This window comes from Impatiens glandulifera, chromosome 3 (assembly GCF_907164915.1).
Source record: "Impatiens glandulifera chromosome 3, dImpGla2.1, whole genome shotgun sequence".
Lineage (NCBI taxonomy): Eukaryota > Viridiplantae > Streptophyta > Magnoliopsida > Ericales > Balsaminaceae > Impatiens > Impatiens glandulifera.
Window position 1 is genome coordinate 24968624 of NC_061864.1, and position 22516 is coordinate 24991139.

At 32.7% G+C, this 22516-nt stretch overlaps 1 protein-coding gene and 1 non-coding gene across 5 annotated transcripts; both read right to left on the minus strand.

Moving 5' to 3' along the window:
* Positions 1-6726: 6726 nt before the first annotated feature.
* Positions 6727-21830, minus strand: LOC124931475 (transcription initiation factor TFIID subunit 2-like). Of its 4 annotated transcripts, XM_047471944.1 has the most exons (25): positions 21723-21830; positions 21167-21500; positions 20363-20508; positions 20205-20271; positions 19558-19751; positions 19322-19475; positions 18253-18337; positions 18083-18174; positions 17428-17553; positions 17290-17343; positions 16177-16245; positions 14927-15024; positions 14554-14838; positions 14387-14474; positions 13159-13281; positions 13013-13069; positions 11684-11763; positions 11565-11607; positions 10229-10315; positions 9221-9310; positions 8856-8914; positions 8682-8772; positions 7965-8130; positions 7685-7874; positions 6727-7431 (listed from the first exon to the last, which is right to left on the minus strand). In XM_047471944.1, the coding sequence occupies exons 1-25, from the start codon at positions 21743-21745 to the stop codon at positions 6870-6872; spliced, it is 3363 nt and encodes a 1120-aa protein (XP_047327900.1). In that variant the 5' UTR covers positions 21746-21830; the 3' UTR covers positions 6727-6869. The 4 variants fall into 4 exon arrangements, with proteins under 4 accessions (XP_047327900.1, XP_047327901.1, XP_047327902.1 ...); XM_047471945.1 differs by lacking the exon at positions 21723-21830 and having other exon boundaries at positions 20938-21307; XM_047471946.1 differs by lacking the exons at positions 19558-19751; positions 21723-21830 and having other exon boundaries at positions 20938-21307.
* On the minus strand, positions 8233-8306 carry TRNAN-GUU. Its single transcript has one exon. It is a non-coding gene; the product is annotated as a tRNA-Asn (tRNA).
* Positions 21831-22516: the final 686 nt, after the last annotated feature.

The window sequence follows — 22516 nt, forward strand, 5'->3', positions numbered from 1 at the left end:
GAAGGATCAATATTTTTTTATTTTTGTATTTTTGAAATAGTTTGAATTAATTTTGGTTTAAATTTTAATTTTAATAAAACTGTTTCGCTGCTAAGAGATAGTCTAGTTTTACTCTACATAATTAATGATATACACCCTAATGTTAACACTCAGATCGGGACGAATCCATAATTTAGAGTTTGAGTTAAAAAAAATTATGGTGCATAAAAATATAAAATGATTTTTTTTGGATAAAACGAGTGAATAAAAGTAAGTTTTACAAATTTTTTAATAATTATATTAAATTTTTTTAAGAAATGAGGGTGCTGTTACATTTCTATATCGTAAAAAAGATTTTTTTTATTTTTGGGTGGACCAAGCCTCTATATACATCCGGCACTGGTAAAAAAATGACATTTACCGACGGTTTTTACCGAAGGTTTTGTAAAACTCTCCTAAATACTCCCAAGAGGAACAAATCCTTCGGTATAAAAAATAGATTCCGAGAGGGGTGTAAAACCTTCGGTTTTATTAATCATTACCGAAAGTTCTACAAAGAACTTTCGGTTTTTACATTCCCAAAAAACCCAAAAAAATTCTAAGTGTTGGATGTGGGTTAATTGCGAAGGTTTTTGTAAAAACCTTCGGTTTTGAATTCCCTTGGTTTTTTAATTACGAAAGTTATTAAAAGAACCTTCGGTTTTGCCTTTTTTGAAAAGTTCATTTCCGAAAGTTTTACAAATAACCTTCGGTTTTGCTCATTAAAAAAAAATTCTAAATTTGGTATTGGTTTTTTCCGAAGGGTCTTTAATAAACCCTCGGTTTTGACTAATATCAAAACCGAAAGTTTTATGAAAACCTTCGGCATCAACCTCTATAAATACAAACCCTAACCCTTCTCTTTTTCATTTCACTCATCTCTCCTTTCTCTCTCTTCCGCGCCGCCGCCGCCTGCTTCCTCCAAGCCGGTTCTTCTCCTCTTCTTCTCCTCTCTCGTTCAGGTAATTTGTTTCATTTGATTTTTTTTATTTTGTTTATTATAAGATTTAGATTTCTTAAGTTTATATATATTTATTATAGATCTAGATTTATGCTAGTTTACGTTATTTTTTTTATTAATATATATATACATATATCTGAAAATGCATTTAGGATATGGGTGATTCGACATGGAAGAGACTTCGACGTACACCGGAGAAACTGCATCCGTTTTACCAGAATCTGATAGCACAATTAGAAATTGCGGCACGTGAGGAAGAGGTAAGACAAATGACGCTGGAAATGGAACAAATCCGATTAAGGGATGCGGAAAGAGGTCGTTTGCTTAGTGAAATTAAAATGGACAGGGCCGAAATGGCCCAGAGATTAGAGAATCTCGAACAGGAACTTGTGGTGTTGAGGAGTCGACTGAATCAACCACCCCCTCCTTCCACCCCATCTAATAATTAATTAATTTCTAGATTTATTATGTTTTTATTAGTTTTTTCCGTACGAACGATGACAATATTTGTATGTGTTTTGTTTTAATATTCATGAATTATTAGTATTATGTTTGGTTGGTTTGGTTTGGTTTGAATATGTTGTTAATTAATTATATGTTCTATTTGTTTACTTTTAATCTTTAAAAAAAAACAGCATGGCCAAAACCGAAGGTTTATTTCAAAACTTTCGGTTTTGACCCTCTTTTAAAAAAATCTAAAGGATAAAAACCGAAGGTTTTCAAATAAACCTTCGGGTTTGCCCTTAGATTAAAAATATCTGAAAATTTTCTAAGTGTGGGGAAGGGTAAAAACCGAAGGTTTATTTGAAAACCTTCGGTTTTGACCCATGTATAAAAATATCTGAAAATTTTCTAAGTCTGGGGAAGGGTAAAAACCGAAGGTTTTCAAATAAATCTTCGGTTTTGCCCTTAGATTAAAAATATCTGAAAATTTTCTAAGTGTGGGGAAGGGTAAAAACCGAAGGTTTATTTGAAAACCTTCGGTTTTGACCCATGTATAAAAATATCTGAAAATTTTCTAAATGTGGGGAAGGGTAAAAACCGAAGGTTTTCAAATAAACCTTCGAGTTTGCCCTTAGATTAAAAATATCTGAAAATTTTCTAAGTGTGGGGAAGGGTAAAAACCGAAGGTTTATTTGAAAACCTTCAGTTTTGACCCATGTATAAAAATATCTGAAAATTTTCTAAGTGTGGGGAAGGGTAAAAACCGAAGGTTTTCAAATAAACCTTCGGGTTTGCCCTTAGATTAAAAATATCTGAAAATTTTCTAAGTGTGGGGAAGGGTAAAAACCGAAGGTTTATTTGAAAACCTTCGGTTTTGACCCATGTATAAAAATATCTGAAAATTTTCTAAGTCTGGGGAAGGGTAAAAACCGAAGGAAAAACAAGGGAAAAACAAGAATATTGCGTTATCTAAGAGACCAGCGGGGACAAGGATTCCTCTCACTTTTAGAGAGGTAGATGGGAGGCCGGGCGGTGTTGACGTTGGAAGAACAAGGTGGTCTAGACATGTGGGGTCGGTTGTGCGGGATCCCTCAGCCGTCTCGCACCGTCTTTTGAAGTGGAATGCATTAAGTGCTGACCAATTGGATTACATTTGGAATGCTGTGAAGGTAAAGATTAATTAATTATACATTGATCATTCAATAATTATTTTAAAACATTTGAATGTTTTTATTTTTAGGATCCGTTCGAGGCTATTAATGGTCCTATTGATTCTTTTCGAAAGACCGCAATGGGACACGTCAGACAGATATGGGATAGATGGCGCTCGGATTTGCACAAGGAATATATCCGCATCCATAAAGGAGACGAGGCCGCGGTACTTGACAATCCTCCACCAGACTACGATTGAGATGATTGGGAGTTTGTGTGTCGCAACCATTTCTTTACGGAGAAATTTAAGGTACGGTTTCATAATTCAAATAAAATATGATATTAGTTATTCTAACTTCAATTTTTTTATTTGAATTTCAGAAAAATAGTAGCACAAATATAGCTAACAGAAAGCAGCTGAAATTCCCGCATCATACGGGAAGTAGACCGTTTGCTCAAATTGAAGAAGAGTTGGTAAGATTGTTATGAGTTATATAATAACTTAATATAAAGATTGTTATGAGTTATATAATTTTTTTTTTCAACAGGCGATTGAAATGGGACGGGCTCCATCTGTCGTTGAAGTGTTCAAGAGGACCCGTACCCCAAAACCGACAAAAGAAAACCCAACTCCCGTCCCGGACGACCGCGTTCAAGAGAAAATTGTAAGTGAATTGAATTTAATTAAATTACTTATAACTAGTTTATAAATTATTATATAATTGACAAATTATTTCAAATTTGCATGTTGAGATGGAGGAAGTTCTAAGTAACGAACCGGAAATATCAGACTTTGAGTTGACGGAGAGAGTATTCGGACCCCAAAAACATGGGGGAGTATTCGGTATGGGATCAGGCGTCCGACCCACACACTTTCGTCAGGATCTACGAAGTTCTAACAATTCTCAACGAGCCACTGATCGATTGTTTGAGGAGAATCAAAGAATGGCGATGGAACTTGAGGAATTGAAGAAAAGGGATGAAGAAAAAACACAAAAGATTAATCAAATCCAAGCGGAAAAGGTAGAATTGATTTCAAGAATGGATAGGGAAAGTGCAAAACAGGAGAAGGAAATGTTAGAATTGAATGCAAGATTAGAGAGTTTTGAAATATTTATGCGGCAATATCAACCACCCCCTCCCCCCACCAGCTAGTTCTAAGACGTTTCGACTATATGAATTGATTGAATATGTTTAATGGTTTAATGTAAAACTTGTTGTTGGGATGATTGATTGGAGAATTTTGGAATGATGATTTTGTTTTATGAATTGATTGGTTTGGCTGAACAGGTTTAGGTTTCGGTATGGGGTTTCGGTTGAGCACAAAACAATAGGGCTATTTTGTAAATTTTTAAGAGAAACCCCGAAAGTTAAATGGAAGCTTTCGGTTTTTCTTTAAAGGGAAAAACCGAAGGTTAAGCTAATAACTCTCGGTTTTTCTTTAAAGGGAAAAACCGAAGGTTAAGCTAATAACTCTCGGTTTTTCTTTAAAGGGAAAAACCGAAGGTTAAGCTAATAACTCTCGGTTTTTCTTTAAAGGGAAAACCGAAGGTTAAGCTAATAACTCTCGGTTTTTCTTTAAAGGAAAAAACCGAAGGTTAAGCTAATAACTCTCGGTTTTTCTTTAAAGGGAAAACCGAAGGTTATGCTAATAACTCTCGGTTTTTCTTTAAAGGGAAAAACCGAAGGTTAAGCTAATAACTCTCGGTTTTTCTTTAAAGGGAAAACCGAAGGTTATGCTAATAACTCTCGGTTTTTCTCTAAAGGAAAAACCGAAGGTTCATTCAATAACTCTTGGTTTTTCTTTTGAGGGAAAAACCGAAGGTTAAGCTAATAACTCTCGGTTTTTCTCATTTGAAGAAAACCCGAGAACTAGAGGATATCTTTCGGTAAATACACAATTATTTTTAACGACGGAGTCAATACCGAGGGATGGCGACAGTTACCTTAACTCTCGGATTTTGGTCTATACCGAAAGTTATAGGCTCAAAACCGAGAGTTTTAACTCTCGGTTTTGACCATTTTTTACCGGTGCGGCCTTGTTCGCTCAAGAAGTGAATGAGACATTGAAATAAAATATATTCAAGTGATTATTTCTCCTCTACATAATGTACACAAAATAATATAAGTTGAATTTACTAATATTAATAAGTGTGAGTCTAACCCGAGAAACATTTTTTTTTTTTAAGGTATCTCTAGTTGCATTTTTTATTAACAAGTCTAACGAAAAATTAATTTATAATTTAAGTTTTATATTTTTTATATTATTTATATTTTAAAAAATATTTATATTTAATTATAAATAATAATATCTTTTTTTTATTTAAGATATCTAATAGACGATTCATATTTATCCCATCAACTCATAATGTTTTAACTATCATGCTTTTCATTTTAATAATTAAAAATTATAAATAAAAATCTCTTAATATCTTAGTATTTGTTTACAATAATTTAAATATTTTATTATTATTTTGTTTTATTCTTACAATTTACATCATGTTTATATTTAGTTTAATTAATATTTATACATAAATGTAATTTTTTATAAATTATTTAAAAATAATTCAAATAATTTACAAGCATATTTTATATATTTTTAATTGTAACATTTAAAGTATTTTATATTATATATTTATATTTTTTAAAATTATATAGAAACTTTAATCATTAGTTAATTATTTTATAATAAGTTTTTTTAGTTTTATAATTTAATATTAGTTTAATTTAAAAAAAATATATAAAATTAAAACATTTATGTTTCTTGTATATTTTATTTATAATATAATTACATTAATTGATAAAATAAAGTTAAATTTTAAATTAATTTAAATAAGATTATAAAAGAAATATTATTTATTTTAGTTTAAACTTAAATAAGAAAGTTCACAGGAAGAGATAGAGTATCATTTCACTCCTTTCTTATCTATCACTTCACTTAAAATATTAAAATATCCTATATTTTAAATTATTATATTTAATTTATTTATATATTAATATTCTTTACGTGTTTTTATCAAAAAAATAAAATAAAATAATAATAATCACTTTCAAATCATTAAAAATCATTATTCTTTTTCTCCCTTTATATTAAAAAAATAAAAAATCAATTCGAACAAAGCCATGAATTGATTCAAAAATGGTTTTAAATGCATACTTTTAGTGTAATAATAGGTGTTTTCTTAAGCGACATTTTGAGATATTATTTGAGAACCAAACCGTCTAGTTTTCAATTTATTTTATTGTTTGCTTTCAATAATTTTTATTTTTATGATGGGTGAGTATTTATTTCTGATTACTGTTTTATGAGCTAGTTATCCCTCGTTTTGTTTGAAGTGTTTGGCAACATCTTTTATTTATTTATTTTGTCGTATTTCCTCATTTATATCGTAAAAGTTATAAATAAAATATTTCTAAATGAATTTAACACTCTTGAAAGTCAGAAATTCTAATAACTTTAGATATAGCTATCTAACTATGGTGAATATTTAAACTTTCATTTGTCAATATCATAATCAAAGTTGTTACAAGTCATTACATTAATTATATATTATGAATCAATTAAATAAAAACACAATAAAATCTTTGTGTGGTACCAAGAACATAAATGATGATGAATTAAAAATTGGAGATATATAATATTTCAAAACTAATAAAATAAAAAAAATACATTGTTTAGGTTCAATATTCCGGACCTCTATTGACCATTAAATTATCTAATATATTTTTCTGAAAAATAAGGGAGTATGCTAGTTCTTGTAAAAGCATTGAAGCTATTTATATTTAAAACCTAAAATAGATCACATTTAAAAATAGGGTAAAAGTCAAAACCCTAAGACCTAGTTTGATGTATTTTTTTGAAATTTTTATTCAAAATCTTCAAATCAATCTACTCATCAACTATAAACTACTTAAATAACCTTACTTCATTTTTATAAATTTTAAATATTAAATATAAAATAATATTATAATAATTCAATCAATTAAAAAACCCAAATAACCTATATTTTCATCAAATAATTTTTTTAATTTATTTTTGATAAAAAACCTCAAATAACTAACATCAAAATATAATCTCTAATTGTTCCCTCTTAAATCCTAAAATGTAAATTTGGCAAATATGTGACAAGTCACAAATATGAAACACCAAATGAAGTAAGAATGACAATAGCTATAGGAGGCTCATGTATACAAGCAGTTAGTTAGTTAGTTCCTCTGTCACATTTCTAAAATGTTCAAGAAAAAAATATATGTACAAGAATCTGAAGCAAAAAAGACATGAACAAATTAAGCCTTATCTCTCTTTAAGTATAAACCGAATTTTGCGATATGAACCAGTCACCGCAGCATCGGGTGGTCTTGTTTCCGACGTCGTCGGAGGAGTAACCTCTTTCGTCGTCTCCTGTTTCTCTTTTTGGTCTGAAGAAGATGCCAACATTCTGCTTTCAGTTAACTCAACTTCTTGCCTTTCAATCTTCATTCGCTTCCTTTCTACATTGTAATCAGAATCTTTCTCTTCTCCACTTCCTCTGTTTTCATTCTTCTGCTCTTTATTGCGCTCAATTTGGGGGGCATAGAGAGCACTAAGACTTTTGAATTTCAACTTCGTCACACCATTATCAGAAACATTGCCATTACTGGATTTGAACTTAATCTTCATCTTTTGGTGACTTTCTGTCCTGACTGTTGAAACCGTGTCATCTTGTAATGGTGAATTTTGCTCCTGAATGGATAAATTCTGGATGACCAATGATTTATTTTCCTGATAATATTCTGCAAAAATGCTCTTCAATTCTCTTAGAATCTCTGTATGACATCTTATTCCATCTCTCGAAACTCCAAAAAGTGTTGGCGCCCTGTAATTTAGGAAGTTTTACATCTTAAAGTTAAGACAGATCCCACAAGAGACTTAAATCTGAAAGTTGAATTGATAAAATATGAAACTAATGTCGAAAAAGTACTTAAAAACTATTCTATCATTGCATTAATGTAATTTAACTAATTTTCAAGAATTAAAGTTGTCTTTTCTATGATGATAATATACTACAGAGTAGCTTACCTAGCTTAATTTGAGCTGATTAAATGATAAGCAATTAGATTTGATTTTACCTTCCTGCGAGAATTTGAAGAATGCAGAAAATGTAGTGTCGAAGAAACATATTGTTGAAAGACATGCGAGTTTGAAGCAGATGAATCAAGGCATTTAAGGTTCCAGCCTTTACATCATCAACAGGATCATGAGATCCACCACCTCTTATCTGACATAGCAGACTCATATGAACACTCAACTTCTTTTGCCCTATCATTTTTCACAAAAAATTATACGATTATTAATATTTTTTAAATACCAGTTTTATTTTTCAATGGGAATTGAATTTGAGGCCTAAACCTCTAAAGGTTGGTTCTTCTTTTATGAATTTCATGAATAACTGTAGTGCAGCATCAATTCCGTTATAGTGGAATTGAAGGTCAAGCATAGCTTTGCTTGCCACAATCCGAACAAACCATCTTCCCTTCAAGTCCCGAAATGGATTAATCAGTTCAGTCACTTGATCCTGCATTAGAAAAACACATGGAAAAAATAATAATTGAAAAACTTGATCCTGCATTAGAAAAACATATGGAAAAAATAATTGAAAAGGATAAAAACAAATTCACGCTAGAAGAAGGGGTTGAACCTTCGACCTTGTGGTTAACAGCCACACGCTCTAACCAACTGAGCTATTCCAGCTTGTGTTTAAAATATAATGAAAAGTATATAGCACAAAAAATCATTGAATTGTTCTATTTTAGTTTTTATCAAGTTCAGAGACCAACTCTAACTGAAATTAAGCCTCTGGAAAGAAAATAGGGCAATAAACAGTATAGTTATAAAAAAGTAAAGAAGAAAGTTAGAGTGAATGAGAAACAATCTATTTCTGGTTTGTGGGAATTTTTTATTGAGGTGAGTTGAAGCATGGCTTAATCACCAGCCCATCAAAAAGAATCCTATTCTATAGAAAGTTATAAGCTTATTATATGGTAGATATGATTAATTAAGTATAAGTTGAATAAGAATTGCTTCAGTTATGATTATTCCACAAAGAACACATATAACAACACTTACTATATTTATGTATTGAGAAAGCTTCATAGCAACTTGAGTTAATGTTCTGATGCAGCTGGTTGTCAGGATTGCATTATGGCTAGGATTAAACCTGATATATGAAATTTTCCAGATAAACAAACTTAGCTTAATTTTTCACCCCATTACATACAGAACAAATAATCAGCTCCATACCTGTCTAGTTGGATAATGTGGTCAATCCGCTTAAGAACTGATGGCAATAAGAAAATATTCTGCCACAAATTATGAAAACATGTCAAAATATGTCTAACATCCTCATTGGTTCATTTCTACAGTTGACGTGGTCTTTGTGTTCAATAGTTTCAACGAAGTTTATCTTTTCGAAAGACAAATATCCTCATACCCTCATACATATTAGAGAATTTAAAAGGCATTGAACCAATGAGTGAATGAGCTATGACTGCTAAAGCAACAACTTTTGGATGTCATATAGAAGCTTCATCTCTAGTCTTAAATAAATTGATTCCATAAAGGGGGATTTTTCTAATGCTAGATGGGAAAGAATAATGATTGCAAACCTGTTTCCCAAATTCAAGTTCACCCATTGACTGCACCAATGCAGCAATCCAAAACACATCAGAGAATGGATTTCCAGTGTTATCATTATACTGAATTGAAACAAGGAAAAGAGAACAAAACGTTAGAACCCCATTAATTTAAATTAATTTTCTTGCTTGCCTTATTTTTTACTTTATGAATCAGAGTCTAAATTGACTAGAGAGAGTTTTCAGATAACCATTACTCAGTTACAAAATACTAATGGATATAATCCAATGGCATGGACAATGTATTTGCTCCAAATTTATGCTAAGACAAACAGCCATAGAAAAGAAAGAAGGCCTAAAAAATAAGTACATATTGGATCATCATATGAATAACTTAAGCTTTAAATGAATGGTTTAAGAATTAAATTCTATGCTCTGAAGAAAATATGGGTTAACAATGTAGCAGCATCTTACAAGGCCAGGAAAATTCAATTAGGCTCAGCTTTATAGCCATCAGATCTCGAAACAAGAAAGCAGGTCAATTCATCAATGTGAAACTTAATTACCTCAATTTGTGTACACTTTTGTTTCTCTAATTGTATTTGACATAGAAACACCCACATTTGTTTTAGATATAACTCAACCTTTAGAAACTGATGACTAATGATCTCAAAACAGAAATTTAATAGATTAGTTATATTGCATTTCCGTAAATGCATCAAGTAAAATCATTTTTAAATTGAGGGGAAGAAAAGAAGCTAGTCATTTTCCAGATTCCCAATGCAGCTTTCCCCCATTTGGAAACATTTTTATTTTATCTTTGGATCCAGATAAAGAAATGTGTTGGAAACTATATTGAGTCAGAGACTTTATTTCTGTTTATGTATATCCAGATACAGAAACATATTCAAAATGTGTTTTAAAATCAAGCAAATCATTAAGATTTAATTAATTTTTAGTAGAAGAGCAAAACTTCAGCTAATTAAAATTTGCATGTGTGCTAAAACAAATGAGACGGAGCCACTGAGGCAGATTGCATACCTTCAAAAGTTTTAAAATGAACTTCACAGCCTCTGGTGGGCTTTTCTTATCTGCTGCTCTAACCATGGCAATGGCATTTGGAATGGCCTGCACAAATCAAAGATAAGACCTATACAAGGCAACTGAAAAACTCGCTTTAAACAGATAACAATTTTAGTCAGTTATAAAAGGACAAAGACTGCAGCCTACAGATGGCCACTAGTGGAACCCATAGATCACAACTGACAAGCACCATATACAACAATAATATATCGATCAGATCATTTGTTTTGCATAATGTCAGCTCAAATATGTGTCAATTATAATTGTTCTAGAACTAAGACTTCTTACAAGCATTGAATGAAGGGATTAACTTGGAAACTATGGGCCTTTTCAACATCTACAGAAATAACTAAAGGTTTTAAGGTTAGGTATTTAAGAGGGGAATATTTCTTGAAGATAGAATATGTAAAGTAGTCCTCTAAGTTATAGTTATGAAATAAAACGAGTACACAAGTTAGTTTGGGATACAATTGATATTCTTGATTAATGATGTGTTTTTTATTGTATTTTTTTCTGCAAACTGTTTAGGATCGTTTCCTGTGTTCCACTCTCGATTTCAATAAAAAGTTAACATCTTTACAAAAAATAAAAATGAACAAATAGGTGATGACAGACTAGTATAGAGTTTATGCATGAAATGATATAGAATGGAAAGTCATACTACACCCTCTCATCTCAATTCTCTATAATCTTTATCCCAATTCTTCCCTTTATTGAATCGTAATAGAAGATTTGAGCCTATTTGAAAAACTGATATTTTATCACTATTTCATGCAAAATCATGATCTTATTGAAAAATCATCAAAGTTAAAACTGAAAGTTATTTTTGGATCATGAGTCAAATTATTTTCTAGATCACAGTCCATATTATAATATATTTTTTATTTTATTGTTATAAAGATTATTTTGTGGATCATGATTCAGATTATTTTTTACATCATTATGATTTTTGGCAAACATAACAAATATAGATTCAATAGAATAATGATCCGGATAACAAAATTGGCCCCATCTTAAAAGATATTTGGCATCTTTCTTCTCTAGTGTAATAAATTTAGTTTTTAATCAATCACTTGTGATGTCTAATTTCTTGTACCGGACATAATTGTAAATCTTTCTTCTCTGAAGAAGCATGGAGGACTCCTGAATAACTGATGGGTAATTGAAATAAAATAAAATAAATAATGCATAGTCCATTTGTGATTATTTCTTCCCCAATTATTGGCTTTGCTTTTGTTTTGAAATGCTTATGGCATGAGACATACCCAATACCGATCCTATCTCATTGCATTACCTCAAGTACAAAATGCTCCGCAAAATCACTGAAGTCATTTGGCCTGTAAAACAAAGTCAATGTCTCATTAATTAAACAATTCTAGATACTGAGGATAGAAATATCAATGGAAAGCTCACTTTGGAAGTCTAATATAAGCATCAAATCGTCTACTCTTGTAGAATTCAATAAGATGAATTAATCCAGCCAAATCAGTATCCTAAAAACAATGTTAGAGATCATGTATGCATATACAAAGCATTTACGAAAAGTAGAATCTATAAATTTGCAGAACTATAGAGGGCAATCCAGTTTCTTTGATCTTTGTGAAATGCAATGCGAAGAAACAGAAGATATAAAGCTTCTAAATTTCTTTATGTTCAGAGATGAAGAGTCCTTAAATTACAACAGTACTTAAGCATGTTTCCTTTAGTCCCTTTGAACTTAGCAATCATTCAGTTTTTTTTTTTAAACAATTGGAACAAAAGCTATAAAAGTACAAAGTTTATAAAAATTGCCTTAGTTCATTCTAAATCAACAATGCAGCTTTTACCTATTCACAGTATTCTTATTACTTGACTCCAACCACTTTATTATGTGTACCATGAGATACATACCATTTGGGGATTGTTGTATGGTGAAAAGTCAAGAGTAGTGATCTACGACTTGTCATGTGTTAGGATGTTCCCAAGTAGATTTTCACATGGGAAGATGAAGATGTTTGGGATAAACATATGGAGAAGGTTGATCATGGTCAAAATCAGATTGAGCTAATTGATCATCAATTGAATCAAGCGAATTGATCATCAACTGAATCGAAATAAAAAACACTAGAGATGATGAAGCTGACAGAATTGGCTCTAGAGATGATGACTCTCAATGCAACAATTCACGTGTGGGGTTCTACCTCTGAATTGTAGTATTGGGGTAGTATGAAACGTTTTTGAAGAACGTATCATATATAGAATGGTAAAATTTCTTAATAATGGAATAGTAAGCACTTATAGAACTTGTATGGTGTGCATTACGCAGGTATGTAATTATCTATTTGGATTGAATATGAGGATGTTGTCCAACCTGAAAGAATTTAAAGAAGGTGGGAGGCAACTTTATCTTTAATTTATTGATTAATAGTATATCATTATAGAGAATAATATAATGATGTACTTTTTTTAGAGCTCCTCTTCCACTTTGTCTTGCTTGTTGTGTTTGCTTTTTGTTTTGAACTCTCTTGTATTTGGGGCTTTGTCATTCTTTGCTTACATGATCCTTTATTGCTTTTTTTACCTTTTTAAAAAAAAAACATATATATATAAACAAAATAATAATTTAGGAATTTGAGAATCACTTAATATCTTCCAAATCAATTACAATCAGTCAAATATTATTAGCCTAACTAATTATGACAATCAAAAAATGTTATCTAATCAATCAAGTATTAGGTTGATTCTCTACAGTAAGTATAATACCTTTATTGTCGTATTAGCCAATGCAACTGCTGCCTCGATGCGGACTCTCCAAAAGGCCTTGTCATCATTAGAGAAGAATCACGATCCAACAACATGAGATGTATATCAGCATCTTCAAAGTACATTCAGAAAGAAGAAAAACAAACCTCTGAATCATTGAGAAAAATACTCAAAGCATTCACAACAGAAAATGAGAGCGGCAGTGTCTCCAAGACAGCGATTGCCTGTGCCTCAGCAACTACATCTTTATCCTTACTCAGTTGATTTAACTGAAAATAACCCACATTCTTAAGTCAGTCAAGTAATGGATGAAAAGAAAGGGAAGACTGGTCCAGTGAAAAGGTTGAATGCATAATGATCATTCTGGCATCCGATACATAACAGAAATATACACAAAGACAATTAGCTAAAAAGTTCAGTTACATTTGTCCTCTCCAATTTCCGGCAACTGCGCACAAGGACAACCAAGGGAATTCACAGATTATCAACAACAACAAAAATTGTTCTCTCCAATTTCATGAAAAAATTTGGTCAGCTGTCAACAAAGGTAATTGAAATTGAAGATTATGACCTTGCAAGATCAAAGAATAAAGACTAGCTGTATTTAATATATTCTGGGATAGCATTACCATGAACTAGCATATTTATACACAAAAGAAAGACTAAGCAATAAATATTCCTCAACATTAATTCTTCAGAAATATTGTGTTTACTTTGCTGTCTTTCTGCTGTGAAAATAGTTTTCATTTGTCCTGACAGTTTGTTTTGATAATCTAGAAGTCACATTTGAATGATCAGTGCCACTAACTGAACCTTAATGAACCAACAAAGCAGGATAACCAAACAAGAGAAGTTGAGTCCACCAAAGTCCTCTAAATTTCAAGCCCATGGTTCTCTTTTGTTTTCTCATCAAGTTCTTGAATATAGTATGGCCTAGATTGTCTAATACTGGACAATACAACATTTACATAAATCAAGCTCAATAAAAATTGCACCATGACTAGGATGACGTTTCCTAACAACTTACACTGTTTGGACAAATGAGGGAATTACATTTCTGTTATAGATCCTAAGATTGGAGCTTGCAAATAGGGTATACTTCCGTATATTTTTCTGATAATTATCTCCAAATGGAACTAAGGTTGCATGAGAGAAAAGTTGTTTCTTTGATATCATTGCCTAAACAATTCAGCATAGAAGAACAAGATAATCCAATTCACTTGGTTCATTCCTCAATAAATTAAACTTAGATGGGTACAAAACCTTTAAGGGTTTCAAAAAAATCAATAATGTTTATGGAACAAACCCTGCGATGGATGCATGTAATAAATCATTTCCACAGTTAGAACACAAGAAGATCCAGATGATCCTTACCCACATTTGCACAGGTTGGTAGAAGTGAATTTCAGCAAGATACTCCATTTCTGGATCTGCTCTAAGCCAAAAAAATTGGGAAACCACACTGCAGAAACATTCAAAACCTCAATTTTACTTGTTCTTTAACAAATAACTTTATAGAAGCCTGTCAAGCAATTACATACTCAGATCCCTTATGTAAGCCTGGTAGGGCAACACCTCCATCGTCATATCCAACAGATTTTAAACTATTTTTTGTTGAATGACATTTTATTTCGAAGAGCTCCAATGTATCTCCATACATTGGTAAAATAGGATGATCATAATACATGCCATCTATGTCATGAACCCTTATGCTCATCATTCCAGGCCATTCTATATTGCTTTCTCTGCTCTCTGGTGGAGCTGTACAGCCACGCAATGTAGCTAATTTAATCATGATATTCCTTTTGCGATAGGAATATCCCATCCTAATTAGCAGGAAAAATGAATATAATGAGATAAATGTCTGCAACATTAAAGCACAAAAGTGCATCACATTGGCCACAAACATAGTACCTAAGCTCTGGACACCCACAACATCCCACCCAGCTATTAAAGAAGTCCTTAAGAAATGAACGATCCAAATTGCCAAACTTCTTGGCAAAATGGCGGAACTGCAGTTAACAAGTTAATGTAGAAAAATGAGCCTTTTGAACACTCAATTGTCTAAAGATCAAAACTATATCATCATACTGAAGAGTTTCAGTTGCAAGAGAGAGAGAGAACAGTTGATATGACTTTTGTTTTGCTAAGAGTTAATATGACTTGACTAGTTTAAAAGACATCAATCTCTAATTTTGAAAAGGACATGCCTCATCAGCTAACAAAACAAAAGGTTGAGAAGGTCACACCAAAATATTCTCTTTTGAAAAAGGTCAACTTTTATTAAAAAGAGCGCAAGATACGTTCAAACGTTACAAAAGGGAAGGAAAAAACAAAACAATAAATAAGATAACAACATTAGAATTTTAAATGCTAATAAGATCGAAAAATTCTCATCCCGTACAAGCTCCTCTTTTTCGGATTGAGGCGAACGCGTGTAACATAAATCCTTTGAGACGCTCGTATCCAAAAGATTCTCATTATACTGTTAAGAACATTATTTTCGTAAAAGCAGAAATAAAAGACAGAGAGAGTGCAGCTTTAAAATTCCCATACTAGTCTTGTTTCAAGCTACACTCTTGGTAGGAGAATATCATGGTTTATTGAGTAATAAATAGGATCAGAAACTACTGTAACCAATGAAAGGAAAACATTTACTGATTTTTAACAACAATAAGTTTTCCATTATTTCATGCTTTCAAGCAAGCACAATACATTTGTATAGAAAGTACATTGCCCCATCCTGGTGTTATGCCAGACTTTAAAGGCAGCAGAAGTTGAGGAGATTTTATCTCTGTCTGAGATCAAGTCCAAATTTAGAAATACTCTACCATTACTTAGCTGGAACAGCGAGCCACATATAAGATTATTTCTAAGGGTACATTTGTGACTAAGAGATTACAGAAGTATAGAGGAGGACAAAATGCATGTGAGTTAGACCAATACCTGATCATATCTGTATGAACAACTCTTTCTTCAAATAAAAGTAGATATATCATATAGAGCTGTCGGTATTACTGTGACAGCTTGACACAACAGAAACGCAATGCAGAAGATTAAATGGTTTCTCTATGATTCCAAAGGATGAATTGCTATTTTTAAAATACATTTCTAAGGTGATAGGAGAGGTAGGGAATTAATCATATTTAAGATAAATAAATCACCTCGTTTGTACTTAAAGTCCGCAAAGAATGGTTAGTCTCTGGTGATGGCAAGACAATTGTTTGCAAAATCTGCACATTGAGAAATTAAACCATCCACATGAAACAATTTTGCATGAACAAATAAAAGAGAGAGAAACAATTTTTCCATGTGCATGTTGATTACCACCCCATCACAGATTTATAAACAACCTTATTCACTAAAATGAAGAGAATAGTGAAAATCAAAATAGGAAACGCTTCTTCTTCTCATGACCCAAGAGCATACTAATGTTTTTACAAATTCAAGACATTGCTTGAGGTCTATCAAATTTGGGAATTCAAAATTCATTCTGAAAAATTAACTGGACCAACATGATTTGGCTGGCGTGTTTGATTGTGAAACACCTGCAACGAGCTGAGGAATAATTAATTTTCTTAGGATACATATGCAAATTCAATTAAAATAAAAACAGAAAAGTTTTTCAGCTCAGTTTCCATGAATCATGATGCCATATTTTAGTGGTTTTCATATGAATTCCTACTTGATTCATTTAAGGTTGCCACATTGTAGAATCTTGTAGGGAAGTGATTTTCTTCATATATTTTCATTGATGAACTATTACAAAGGAGACTATCATTTATAGGCAATATTAGAATAAACTAAATCAAATGATAAAACAGCTTCTTAGACAAGCATAAATGATTGAAGACAAACAATTCCCAACCACTTTCTTAGAAAAGAAAAGGTGTGCAATGGAGATATTTTCACACACACCCTTATATTAGGTGGTAAATTCAAGCATGAACGAAGAGGCCCGAAACAAATAAATGATAAATAACTTCTACAGTAATGAACAATTTCACCATGAAAGAATAAATTAGGAAGTGTTTTACCAAAAAAATTAAAAATAAATAAATCTGCAGCATTTATGTTTAGATATAAGAATACAAGAGGATAACACAACTTTTTTACGAGAAACCGTCAAATCCTGATACCACCCTAACTAAAACTTGCTAAGAAAATCCATCTCACAAAAACAAAAACAATTTTGAATATGTTGATCGAAAAAGGTACCTCGTTTGTAGAACATGAACAACAAATAGCAAACAGAACACCACTGAAAAGATTCTTACTTTACGAAAGGACTCAGGACCCATTTGCTTCTCTAGCATTTTAAGGACTGCCACCTACAAGCATAAATGAGTGAACAAAGTGAATAACAATACATGATAAGACAAAAAATGCAGAAGATGTTTGTAATATTCACTCACAGATTTCCATGATCTTATTTTTCCATAAAGACCAATGCATTGGGTTCCATGCAAATTCTGATAAGCAGCAGAAGAGCTTAAAATAGTTGCCCCACTATCATCAACTTTGCAGACAGCATAGTTTTCCTGTTAAACAAAAACCAAATTAATAAGTTTAAGACTCAAGACTAAGAAATGTGTTTATGATACTTAGGATATTATAAATTTCTTTTTAAGAATTTTTTGAATAAGAATTACGAGCTTCAGGAAGCCCCTCTTTGCATTTTTTGTGATTCACGTCATAAAGTTTATAAATGAATCGAACCCAATAACAGTTAAATGAGATAAAATTTTGCATTTTGGCTTAAATTCAATCCAACTCGAACACAATCAGTGAGCTCAAATCGCATGTAAGGCTTAATTCAAATACTAACAGATTTTACCTAAATAGATACAAATGCAAAGATATTGATTCAACTCATGTCAATATTCATAGAATTAAGTCTCAACAATGCCTCATAAAACCAATATTGGAATGATCATTCACAACTAACACTAAAAAATTCCTAAATTAACCATACAAGCAAGCTTAAATTACGTTCTTATTAGTATAATAGGCAGTGTGATATAGATCTTTCAATAAAATCAACATGTTTTGCAATGATGCCAATCAAACCTTGTAACGCCGGTAACGTGCTTCATTATGGCCAAGAAATTTTTTAACAAATGAATTAGTGAGGAACCAAGCAAGACCATCCAATAACCACTCTGCCAAAATCAAACAGCCCTATTAGACCTAACAACATTCAAGAAAAGATGCAGGACCAATATTTAACAGCAGCTCACCATCATTTGATGACTCAGCAGTGATATACACACCAAACCACTGTCTTGCCAAGGCATATGCAAGTTTGATTCTTGTCTCTATCACCTAGAATAGGAACACAAGCCAAAATTAGTGGGATAGACAGTAGAGTTCCATATAAATATACAAACATCAAATTGGCCCCATTTCGAAACAGCTTTTATTTTTGTTTTTGTATCCGAATCTGGATCAAAACATTTGAAAACTAAACTTAGTGTGAGAGAGATTGAAAAGTATTGATTGTTTCTCATCTGGATCCGGATTCGAAAAAATTGTAAGTGTTTTCAAATGGGATGTATCATGTATGTAAGAAAGCATTTTTTTTAAATGGTCCGAGGTGAAGATTTGAACCCATGACCCTAAGGACATGAGGTGTAAGAACGCATCTATGTTAAAGTTTTGAACATAATAGCATGCCCTATCTTGTTTTGCCAACATTTAGGTATAAAATGGGCATCTCAAGAAGCCTATTTAGAATTCAGACCATTTCTATTCTTTAACATATTTCTATATGAGAACCACCCAAGAATTCTCTCTTCTTCCCCATGTGCTCTCATTGCCTCACTATATTTTTCTGATGTCATTTAAACCAGGAAACATTCCATATCTACAGACCACTACCCAAACACCTTCAACTAAACAAAGGTCACTAGCATCAATGTAGTTCATTGTCATAAACATACACACGCATTTGACATCACAAAGAACTAATAGTAATTACAACAAGTTTTTGTAAACTCTAAACCAAGACATTCAGTTGAATTTGTTGCAACATTTAAATGCTTGTCAGTTGTCACCCAGACGAGAAGCAAGTTGCTTGAATGATTCTTAAACCATCACTACTATGAAAAGAAAGTCTGGAAGAAAAGAAACCATGAGGTATATACTGCAAGGTTTGGAAGTTGGTAAATTTCCTTTTAGAGATATTTTCAGTACGGGAGTGATAAGAAGTTCAAATAGATGGAAAGGGTAATAATGGAATAAAGTATCAAAATGAATCAGTTTTATATCAATCTCAAATTCTCAATAACAAGAATATTGAGAGCATACCTGATCAATAACCTTGTCATCAAACAAAAGATGAGAACTGAATATGGTCATTGAAGCTCCCAAACTCATGGAGGATATTGCCATCTCAGTAGGAATGAAAACTTGTGTGTAGGACCCCAAAGGAAAAGATGTTTTAAGGTACTCTTCATAGTGACTGAAAACAAGTGAGACTCAAGAGTAACTAACTTAACAACTTAAAAACTTGAATCAACTAGTATATCCATAAGAAGACAAACCTAAATGCACTATGGAAAAATTCAACAGTATTTTGCAACTTTGGCAGATTGCAAGGCATACAAAAATGAGACAGATTGTCATGATCAGCAAAGATTGCAAATGATGCAACTGCCAATGATATCCAACTAGCAGTGACTGGAACATTGAGCCTATATACATAGGTTGTACGTGGAGGATCATCATTGCTTAGAACCTGCAAAATAAAACTGATTGTGACAAAATATGGGCACAGGTTACTAGTCGGATGCCATGCCTTGAGCAGCAATATAGCTAATATCCGAACTTCCGCATGATGAGATGATATCTTGTACAATAATGGCTCATTAAAGAGCTTTTAATTATTCTTGCACTAAAAAGAACAATATTCAAATCAAAATCAAAACTGAAGAAGTGATTGTCTTGTACCGCCATGATAAAATGCAAGTCAAGGAAACATTTCCAGACAAGACAGATTGAGCTAAAACATACATCTTTAAAGACAGAAAAAAGTATCCAAAATGGTCTTCAATGGAAGCACTGACCACTAGTAGGAAAAGTAAGTGACGATGATCCACATACATAATGATCCATTAATCCTAAATGATCTATTAATTATTACCTAAATAAGTTAATAGTGCAAAGAAGATACAATCAGATACAATCCCACCTTAAATAATAGGTTTCCTGTGCTGATAGCAACAAGATTGCTAGCAACTGTGAACTCCATATCATAACTGAACAATGAAGACAAAAGAAAAAGGCTTTATTAGATATATATACTAATAGCATATGGTCAATTGCTGCTCCATTTTAAATTGGTCATACCAGCAACGTTGCGTACTGTCATCCATACAAGGGAACCAGCAGCCTGACCGCCTTAACTGATTATCAGTGTGTAGAACATTGTTCTCAAAATGGATTCCTGTTTCAGCCGTCTCCACTGAATAGTCAATATGAACAAGTTTCACATTCTGCACCCAACATGGCCTCTATGAGAAAACAGGCAAATAGATAGATTCATAACAAAAAAATGTTAAGAGTTGGCTCTTATTTCTTTCAATGCTTATACACGGATACAAAAGTGAACCGTGTCCAGTAGAACTTCCAAAAGCATTTGTGACATCTTGATCTTACTACTTACTATGAGAGGATTTCCCATGTGAGATCAGCCCAGTGTAACTACTTATTTTATAGTTATCATCTCAGCTACAAATACAAAATATTATGAACCATTTTCTCTAGCACTTTCAATAAAATAGTTCTATTGCATGTATATTTTATAGTTGGCAGTTTCAAAAAGCCCACCCAGTATAACAAGAGGCAAACTGTTACATTCTAAGAATGTAAATTAGTGATAGATAGAATTAAAGATGAGAAATAGTAAGAAGATAAGACTATACTTCATGTCATTACATTCGTAATTATTGTATGATATCATCCTTCTTGTAAAGAATACCCCAGATAACTTGTATTCTCTATTTGCACTCTAGTCGATACAGCAGGGACTAGTTTAATACTTTTCACAAGAATGTTTCTTGATCTCTTCTATTAGATCTCATTCCATCCTATGGTTCCCATCTTTAAATGAATCAAAGTTTTCTTTACAATTCCAAGAAACTAAACCATGACCTGCTTGGATTCATTCAATGGTTGCAGCTCATTCTCATACTGTTTTTGTCCTTTCTCTTCACTTGATGATTTCTCATTTCTGGAACACATGACAAGCAAATTGGGAACACATTCATATTCAAGTGTTGATATATATACTGATCCTGCGGCCTGTGCAGCAAAACTAGCTGAGGAGACAAAGCACTGCCTATTTTTATCTTGCAACTCATCATAATGTGGGTACATTTGAAACCTGGCCGGTTCTCCATCTACCAAAACATTGTGAATAACCAGATTGTCAGCATGTAGCCCAATAATCCCATTATCTGGTACAACAATCTGGAGCTCTGTAAATCTGAGTAAACAACAAATACATGATGAAAGAAGGTTAATAATGGAGAAAAAAGAAGGATGGGACTAAAAGCAAAATTTTCTTCTTTCTTGTTTTCTAATAACCAACAAGCTGTCCCAGATTATCAAGAAAACAATCCGAACGATAAACTTGGTGATAATGGCCTTTATAAAGAATATTACAGAGTTTTGAAATGAGAAAATGAAGCAGAAAACAGACACCAACCCGTAGATTATGCGCTTGTCCATATCGATTGCGAGGCATAGCTTTTGATGCCGGAGAACTTCTTCTGAAATGTCATCAGGTTTCTTCTGGTCTTCAGACTTACGATGCTTCACCAGGGAAATTTGATGGAATAACCCTCATAAGAGGGGAATTTCCACTTTTAACATGTGGTTAATAAATTTTTCATTTTTGACCTTTTGCCAAGGCAAAAGGTCACTTTTGCCCTTTACTAAAAAAAAAAAAAAAAAAATTTGATTTTCACCTTCTCCCCCGTCTTCCTTTCCCTCGAACCCAGTTCTCCTTTCACTCCCCCGTCTTCCTTTCCCAGTTCTCCTTTCACTCCCTCTCTCGTTTCCAACTTCGACGACGTCCTCTCCCTCAACCCTCCCTCGAACCCCGACGAGCTCCGACGACAAACAAGAGCCCCCGACAATCTTCCCCGTTTCTATCCTAGTTCTCCGTTTTATTGTTTAGGTTTAGTTTTGGGTTTAAAATGCTGGAAGGCTGTTGCAGGGTTTTGGGTTTATTGTCGATGGCGACGATGCATTTTCGCAGGCGACAGTGCATCTGTCGCAGACGACAGTGCATCTGTCGCAGACGACAGTGCATCTGTCGTAGACGACAGATGCATCTGTCGCAGGAAGAATAGTGTATTCTTCCTGCGACAGATGCATCTGTCGTCTACGACAGATGCACTGTCGTCTGCGACAGATGCACTGTCGCCTGCGACAGATGCACTGTCGCCTGCGAAAAATGTCATATTTCCTTTAAATTAATGGTATTTACTTTCATTA

Bases quoted from the DNA above. Each gene is read 5' to 3' on its own strand.
- LOC124931475 (XM_047471944.1), bottom strand. From the start codon at position 21,745: ATGGACAAGCGCATAATCTACGG. The intron at 19,476-19,557 runs GTTTGTCTTCTT...ACTTGTTTTCAG, and splicing joins TTTTTCCATAGTGCATTTAG to TCACTATGAAGAGTACCTTA. The intron at 18,338-19,321 runs GTATGCTCTCAA...TTCCTATTCTAG, and splicing joins ATGACAAGGTTATTGATCAG to GTGATAGAGACAAGAATCAA.